The 8,931-nt window shown below is 43.9% G+C and overlaps 1 protein-coding gene across 1 annotated transcript in view; it reads left to right on the top strand.

Moving 5' to 3' along the window:
• The first annotated feature begins 2,274 nt into the window (after positions 1-2,274).
• Positions 2,275-8,931, top strand: part of LOC134454100 (short transient receptor potential channel 4-like) — a 43,084-nt gene continuing 36,427 nt past the window's right edge. Inside the window, exons 1-2 of the mRNA XM_063204886.1 lie at positions 2,275-2,770; positions 4,296-4,701. Coding sequence (XP_063060956.1) covers positions 4,324-4,701 — 378 coding nt within the window. The 5' untranslated portion in view covers positions 2,275-2,770; positions 4,296-4,323. The remainder of the gene's footprint in view (positions 2,771-4,295; positions 4,702-8,931) is intronic.

The raw sequence follows: 8,931 nt of genomic DNA, 5'->3' as shown, positions 1-8,931 counted from the left end.
CTTTTTTAGACTTGAGGCAAATGCGTCATAAAAGAGCTTCCTCTCTATGCGTGACTCTGACAAGATGTCCTCCTTTGACAAACTTATCGTGCAGCTCAGCAGTGTGAGACCCCCCCAAATTCACATCTCCAGCCTGTGCTGAAAGGTGATGAAAGGCACTTCTTTTAAAACATATTTTTCAGGGGCTTTTATGCCTTTATTGACAGGACAGTGTGAGATAGAGACGGGAAGTGTGTGGGAGCGAGAGATGTGGGAGGATCGGGAAATGACCTTGACCTGGGTCTGCAGTGTAGCAGTGCAGTGCACCGTTTCAGCCGCGTCATGTATTAATAACGGTACCCTCTTGTCAGTGTTCATCATAACTGCAAGTCATTCATAGAAGTAGGCCATCCTCTGCTTTCATAAAGTTATTGATGAATGAAGGGGATAAAGGTCATTGACAGTGTGTAACTTTTTCTTAATTGGGTAGCCACGCTTGTTCAGGAACTTCTTTTTTTACTTTTAGTAATAAGTCAAAATCAACCAAGTGACACAGCAGTCCACAGCACACAGTGCACACAATAGTATTGCATTTATGCATCAACCATAGAGGGAGGCAGCTCTTTTGGCATGCCAAGGGAGCAAAGCAGGGGGAGGCGGTACAATACGATACCTCAGTCATGAAGGAGGATGGGGGAGAATACTGTTTCTTTGCTCCCCCCATCTACTGAACTTGGGGTTATTGGGAACTGAATGAATTACCTATGGGCTACTAACCCAACCCACTAACCACTACTAAAGGCTGTACTTTATTAGGATGCTTAGGAAGGCTGGACTGAACTACCGCCCTCTTACCCAGGCCTACAGAGGACTTGTAGAGAGCATCCTCACAACAGGCATCACTGTCTGGTATGGCAACATCACTCAGGCTGAAAGGAAGTCTTTGCAACGAATAATCAAGACTGCAGAGAGGATTATAGGCACAGCACTTCCCTCCATGGACTCCATATATGTGCAGCGCAGCCATAGGAGAGCAGAGAGAATCATTAAAGACCCACTCCATCCAGCTAACTCTCTGCTCAAACACAAGAACTGCACATACAAATTGAGACACAGTAGAGCGGACAGCATTCCTACCAGAAAAGCAAGATTTTTCAACAGTTTCTTCCCAGCAACAGTGAGACTGATGGCAAAAAAGAACATTTGATCCACCTTTTTTTATTATTCTTTTGACCTCTTTGATTTTTATCACTTTTTAATGTATTTTGTCTTCCTATTTTTCTATTTAATTCTATTTATTGACTCAGAGGGCCTGCACAAGAGTTCCTATGTGCGTGGACTACTAGTTTATGCACAAATGGCAAATAAAGTACTTTGAACTTTGAACTTTTGAACCACATGAGCCATGATGACCACCAAGTAGTGCCTATGGTATAATACTGTTTGTAGATAGAGTAGCCTACATTATCATTTACGCATCCCAGGCCTTGATGTTCTGGTCTCTTTATTTGGTACTGTATGGTTCATCCCAATATCCTCCATTCATTTTCTCAATGTCTTGTTTTGGAGGTGACTATGGAAATTACCAGCCCGCCTTTAATTGAAACTCATTTTTGTAGTTCATGTGCACATCAGTTGGACTGTTTTTCTGTAAAATGCTGCAGTTAAACAGAAGGGGAATCCAACTGGTCGGAGTACCCTTTTTATTCTGGAATTGGCCACCTGTTGCTTTGATTGTGCGGCACCTGCCCAGACGCACAGCCCCACATATTGTTCACCCAGAGGAGACACGCGCAGGTTGCTGCATTTCGAGTGGGAGTGGTCGTCTAGGCAACAAGGAGTACAGGGATATTTTATGTTCGCATATGTGTGTCTGTCTGTCGCAGAGAGAGAGAGAGAGAGAGAGAGAGAGAGAGAGAGAGAGAGAGAGAGAGAGAGAGAGAGAGAGAGAGAGAGAGAGAGAGAGAGAGAGAGAGAGAGAGTAAAAATTGTCACATAAAGTTTTCCAGAGGAGACACAATGGGATGTTTTGTAGGCTATTGATATTACATTGCTTTGGCAAAGGATGATTAATTAGCCTAATTAATTAATTGATTGATTGATTGATTGACTGGTTGGCTGATTGTTGGTTCATTGTAAACAAAAAATAATAATGAAAAAACATTAACAACAAACAAACAAACAAAGCAAATTTGCACTTCAATTGTATCCTCTGAGTCTGACGTTTCTTCCGCCACCCAAACTAAATTAAGCTTCGTTTTCTGCCCCCAACCCATCCCAGCGCGCTGTGGAAATGTCTCGTGGACATAATGGCTCGTGGCGCTTTGAGACAAGGACGCTAAGTAGTGAAGAGGGAGACGTGCATACCTGCAGTAGAAACGACTGACGAAGCCAATAAGCAGTTGGATGACATTATTTCAGCGCATGGTCTTACTTTTTCAGAGGAACTGCATTGAGATAAGAGGGCAGCGAGGTTTACAGGAATTGCACTTGAACGATGCTACCAAATTTGGAGACACTGGACTGTGGCGACTCTACGAAAGTTTCTACCTAAATCGTTCACGTAAAAACAGTGAAGGATTAAGCCACACACTTTGTGGGAAAAACAATGAAATACCGTTGCGCACACGGCAATGATGCTGTGAAGAAGCGACACTAATTGGCGCTAATTCTGGTCACCATCGATTGCTGTGAACCTTCCGCGCGACCTGTTGTGGTGTCTCAGATGGAAAAACTGTCAAATGTTGAAGTAATTTTGCAGCTCGCGATGAAGGCAAGGATAAACTAACAGGTAGGCTAAGTTCAATGCAAAAGTGACACTGCATGTCTTGCAATAACATGGGGGAGTCGTGTCAAATTTGACAGTTTTAATGACACGTCTAGCCTAATCTGTAATGATGCCCTCTGTTGACATGTCAATAAGAGACAAGTCAGAGGTAAGTCACTGTTCAAAATCATTTTTAGGATAGCGTATATGCCTTACCTGTGGAACTTGTATGAACGTATGATTTTTTCTTCTGTTCACGAGTGGAGCTGTGCATGTGGAGGGCTATCATTTAACCATGCATCAGCCTTGTTTGCCTAAATGTTGATATTTACAAAGGAGTCATGCTCTCTTCTGCATCTTTCTGCCAATGGTGTTTCCGTTACAGTAGTTACTATTCATATTATGAGATGACTGAAATGTTGTTTGTTTGTTGTTATTTTTGTTTTGTTGTTTTGAATGTGCTTCTCTTTTGTGTTTCTTCTTCCCCACTGTAACATCATCCTTCATTAGTGGTGGAAAAGGGTGTGGACCATCATGCCACTCATTAGGGCTTTCATCCAACCCTAAAGGGGAAAAATAAGAACTGTTTTACAGCATTATAACACCTCCATTTTAAGGCAATACTGCTTGTACTGCTTTTTTTAGGAAGTGACTATGGTATTTTGGCTAGGTAATAACTGCAAACAATACTGCATTTTGAAGTAATTTGGACAACAAAAAAACTGCAATCATGCAAAAAATTACCGTTAAAAAAATGTTTTCACAAGGGTTCCTCACAGCCCCAACCCTCCTTCAATCCACCACATGATACACATACAGTCTGAGAAATGACAGAGAAACACAATGTCTTCTTTTATCTCAATCTCTCCTCCACCTCCTCTCCCTCCTCATCCCTTTCCCTTTCCATTGCCTAGTGAGTTGTACTGTATTGTGTATTAAAAATGACACGCAAACTCAGTGTCTTCCTTTATCTCTCTTCCCCCTCTTCTCCCTCCTCCCTCCCCCTTTTCCTCTCTCTTCTCCTCTCTTCCCCTCTCCTCTCTTTTCATCTCCTCTCCTCTCATATCCTCTTTCTCCTCTCCCCCTCTCCTGTCCTCCCTCTCCATTCCTTTCCTTTCCTCTCCTCCTCTCCTCTCCTCTTTTTCCTCCCCTCCACTCTCCTGTCCTCTCCTCTCCTTCCCTCTCCTCTCCTCTCCTCTCCTCTCCCCTCTTCTCCTCTCCTCTGCTTCCCAGTTGTGTGAGATGGCTTAAGTAGTTGTACTGTACTGTGTATGAGAAAGGACACAAAGTCAGTGACTTCCTTTATCTCTCTTTCCCCACCTCTTCACTCTCCTGTCCTCTCCTCTCCTCTCCACTACTCTCCCCCCCGCCTCCTCTCCTCTCCTCTCCTCTCCTCTCCTCTCCTCTCCTCTCCCCTCCACTCTCCTCTCCTCTCCTCTCCCCTCTTCTCCTTTCCTCTCCTCTCCCCTCCTCTCCACTACTCTCCTCTCCTCTCCTCTCCTCTCCCCTCTTCTCCCCTCCTCTCCTCTCCTTCTCCGTTTCCCCCTAGTCGCGTGAGATGAGATGGCCTAGCAACCATGTCTCAGCTCTACTACCGCCGCACGGACAACTCGTCGTACCGCGACCGCATACCGCTGCGCATCGTGCGGGCCGAGTCGGAGCTGTCGGCGCAGGAGAAGGCCTACTTGAGCGCCGTAGAGAAGGGCGACTACGCCAGCGTCAAGCAGGCCCTGGAGGAGGCCGAGATCTACTTCAAGATCAACATCAACTGCGTCGACCCGCTGGGCCGCACGGCGCTGCTCATAGCCATCGAGAACGAGAACCTGGAGATCATTGAGCTGCTGCTCAGCTACAACGTGTACGTCGGGGATGCGCTCCTACACGCCATTCGCAAGGAGGTGGTGGGGGCTGTGGAACTGCTACTCAACCACAAGAAGCACAGAGGAGAGAAACAGGTATATAATAGTAAACTGGGATACAGTAGCAGTAGTAGTACTAGGCTTACTAGTAGTAGTACAAAGTAGTAGTAGTAGTAGTAGTAGTAGTAGAGTGGAGTAATATGTCGGGGATGCGCTCCTACACGCCATTCGCAAGGAGGTGGTGGGGGCTGTGGAACTGCTACTCAACCACAAGAAGCACAGAGGAGAGAAACAGGTATATAATACGTCGTAGTAGTAGAGTGGAGTACAATAGTTGTAGTAGTTGTGGTAGAGGACATTAGTAGTACTAGTAGGTAGAGATGCACCGGATCCTGATTTTTAGGATCCTGCCGGATACCGGATCCACTGCTTAAGATCCTGCCGGATCCGGAACCGGATACCGGATCCTACGAAAGGGTTGAAACACATAACCTACTCGCACACGTGGGCCCTTTTTATTACGTTGGCTCAAACAATTTTTTAGACTCATTGGCTTACTGCCACACTGCCTGCACTGGCCGCTTCCAAAGGGCTTTCACTCCATGCAGCAGTTTGGGTTGTGAAAGACTGACTGAAAAACCTAGGCTAGAGATGCACCAGATCCTGATTTTTAGGTAACTGCCGGATACCGGATCCACTGCTTAAGATCCTGCCGAATCCGGACCCTGTGAAAAACCCTATTATCCTGCCGGATCCAGAACCGGATCTTGGATCCTGTGCATCTCTAAGTACGAGTAGTAGTAATAAAGTGGAGTACAGTAGGAGTAGTATAGTAGTAGTAGTTGATTAGTAGTAGTAGTAGAAGATGAGGAGAGTTGCATCTACGTATAATGTCTATGTTGGGGATGCGCAGCTACACGCCATACGCAAGGAGGTGGTGAGGGCTGTTGAGCTCTTACTCCACCATAAGAACACCAGAGGAGAGACACAATGCAGTACAGTGCATTGTCAATTCAACACAGACACACAGTTGGCAATACTCTGCTAGTTTGGAATTGAGGCTGCACTGCACACTTAACTGTGCAAACATAGGAAGTCTATGAAATAAGACACACACATACAATGGGTGAAGTGAGACAAATATTGTGTATTTTGTCAGAAGTGTTTCAGTTTGGGACATGCCCAACAGGAAAAGGAAGAATGGAGGAAATAAAACAGATACAGGGAGGCGAGTGATGGGGTTCTTTATAACATCCTAACTCCCATCCTCCCTTGTTCCCTTGCCTGCTTTGGCCTCATGATAATGTCACTGACGACAGAAATGTATTTCAATATCTCGCAAAAGCACAATTTTAATGTGCTTTTCTCATTTGCAATTGGAATGGTGAATGAAGAATAGTCCCCCAAAAGCTGTTGGCAAACTCAAGTTCTCTGAGGGCCAAAATTAATATCTGGAATGATGTCACGGGCTGAAATAAAATTGCTTATGCACACACGCTATACTCAAAGTCAAATTTGACAAACATTGATTCACATCATACATGGTTGTTCAAATTTGCCTGTCTGTTACATGGGTTTGAGATGTTACCAAGGCCCAATCATATTCCTGTGACATTTCATGTTCATGTTCCTGTTCATGGCATAGGCCATTAATGGTATATGTGGACCACATTTGAAATTACCTGTATCTCGCGGGCCAAATAAAATCACCCAGCGGGCAAGATTTGGCCCCCGGGCCTGAGTTTGATATCCATGCTGTAGGACATCACATGATTGAAGTTGGACATTGGTCTACGAATAGGAAGAATTGGTCTAGCTATAGGAAGAATGAGTATTCCAGCACTTTCATCCATGGCTGAAGTAAGTACCTAATATAACCCCTCATCACTCCTGAGATTGTAACTACTTCCCTGTAATTACTGTCCCTTTGGATAAAAGTGTCATCTAAGTGTTATGTCATGCGATAATGGTTATTGGGTGACCATTCAAACCGTTAGAGTAACATTGCCAATGACACGACCTTGTCAAGACGTGCAGCAATCATCTTTGTGAAACTGAATGAAGCTGTTATGGTTGTATTGAGGAAAGAAAAACATAGACGATGAGGTGAGATAAGTTGAAGTGTGTGTGACCTACACCTATGGAGGTGGGAAGATATGGAAGCAAAGTACATGTTGTGGTTTTCGTCTTAATCCTTCTTCCCCCTTGTGCGCCAGAAGCGGAGAGCATAGTATATGACGGTATAGGCAAGAAGAAGAGGGTAAGAAGAGATTAGTGCAATTGGAGTATCTTGGAGTCTAAAATAAACCAGATGGAATCAGACGTGGGATATTTTTGTGTAGAAGGCTGGAAGGCTTGAGATCACAGCACTAGGTGTGTGACTGCAGGGGGATTAGAGTGTGACACATTTAGACATCCTGTGCTTTCTACTCAGTAACAAAATGCTGTGTTAATTCAACACTTAGAGAGTAGTCTGGGACCTAAAACAACCTAGAAGATTTTTCAATTGCTTCTATAAGTGTTGAATTACCACTGTGTTTTTTACGGTGTATTAAAAAATGATGGTGAGATTCAATCATGAAATGACATAAGCTGCTGCTTCGGAAATGACTGCGTTGACAGTCCCAATGTGTAACACTTCACAGTAAAAATGCAGTGTTGATTCAACACATGTTCCAGAGCAGTGGTTCTCGACATTTTTTTAACAAACGCTCCCTTGACCTCATCATAAGCAGATGTCTCCTTTTCAGCAAAGACTCCCAACGCCCCCTGGGGGACTGTAGAGCCCCCGTTGTCTGCCCGTTTCTGTTCCCACAGTACTCTGTAAGTGTTGAATGAACTCAGCATTTTTACGGTGTTCCCTTCCCATCTTGTTAGAAATGGTCATCGTCGAGATATAGCAATATGAGAGCAGTCATGGGCAAGCAGTTAGGGTGTCAGACTTGTAGCCCAATGTTTGCTGGTTTCACTCCCAACTCACCAGGTTGGTGGGGGGATTAATTCACCAGTGCTCTCCCCATCCTTCCCAGATGGGCTTTCACTTTCAGTTTACCGCTGTGATAATGACTGAAAAATGAGAATGAGAAATGTAATAGGCCTATGAAGTTTGGAACCAACAGGCTTGAGACTGTCCCCACCATAGAAACACATTGGCATTGCTATATCATTAAACCTGCTCACCTGGCCAGGAATCCCCTCAAAACAAGACGTGAGTTTTTAATTGGATTGACCCTGGAAAGTAAAAAACTATAAAAAGGCAGATATAGACCTGATCCCCTGTCCCCCGCAAAGCTGTCCTTCAGTGAAATGAGTGATTCACGAAGTGAGTGCTTCCTGGTCTCAGATTAAGTAATTTATTTGAGGTGCTCCTTGAATGGCAAAACGTAGAACAAAGAGAAAGAATAATTCCAAGGCACTTTCATTCACCACCATTTCAAAAGCCTTTCATTAGAGTACATACGCTTGGTGAACTGAGTGACTTTGAATACCTATACATGTGTAGTAGGCCTACTACACATGCAAGCCACCTTTTTCTCTAGCGGCCAGGAATGTTACTTAAACATCACATAAACAACTTCCTGTGTTTGACCCGAGTTTATCAGTCTATCATAAACAGTCCAGCCTGCTGGCATTTCCTGCGATGAAATCTCTCTTTTACATACCAGGGACTTGCAGCTTAACAAGCAGGCCTGCGTTTTGTATGTATGTAAGATGTAACTTATGCATGTATGTATGACGTATGTATGTATGTATGTATGTATGTATGTATGTATGTATGTATGTATGTATGTATGTATGTATGTATGTATGTATGTATGTATGTATGTATGTATGTATACATACTGTGTGTGTGTGTGTGTGTGTGTGTGTGTGTGTGTGTGTGTGTGTGTGTGTGTGTGTGTGTGTGTGTGTGTGTGTGTGTGTGTGTGTGTGTGTGTGTGTGTGTGTGTGTGTATACATCACTCTATGTGTGTTTAGTATGAATGTTTGATATGTAGTATGTATATGTATGTGTATGGTATGTGGAGGAGTCTTGTGATTTGTAATTGGTTTAAGAGGACTGAAGAGTGTCAGAGGAAGAGCAATGATGTTGCAGGGTGTGATTTCTGGTGATTTAGTGTTTGCACTAGGGATGCACTGGTACACATTTTTTCACTTCCGATCCGATCCCGATATCTAAATGTGGATATCTGCCGATACCGAAACTACTCCGATCCAATACCAAAACCTCATATATGCATGGATTTCAACTTGAGGTAGGCCCAAGATGACAATTTGGTCAGAAAAGGAAGTCAGAAGAACAGGAAACCAATTAATAAGTAAAAC

The sequence above is a fragment of the Engraulis encrasicolus genome, chromosome 8, assembly GCF_034702125.1.
Source record: "Engraulis encrasicolus isolate BLACKSEA-1 chromosome 8, IST_EnEncr_1.0, whole genome shotgun sequence".
Taxonomy (NCBI): domain Eukaryota; kingdom Metazoa; phylum Chordata; class Actinopteri; order Clupeiformes; family Engraulidae; genus Engraulis; species Engraulis encrasicolus.
Note: the sequence above shows the minus strand (reverse complement) of the source record. Positions and strands in the feature narration are given on the sequence as shown.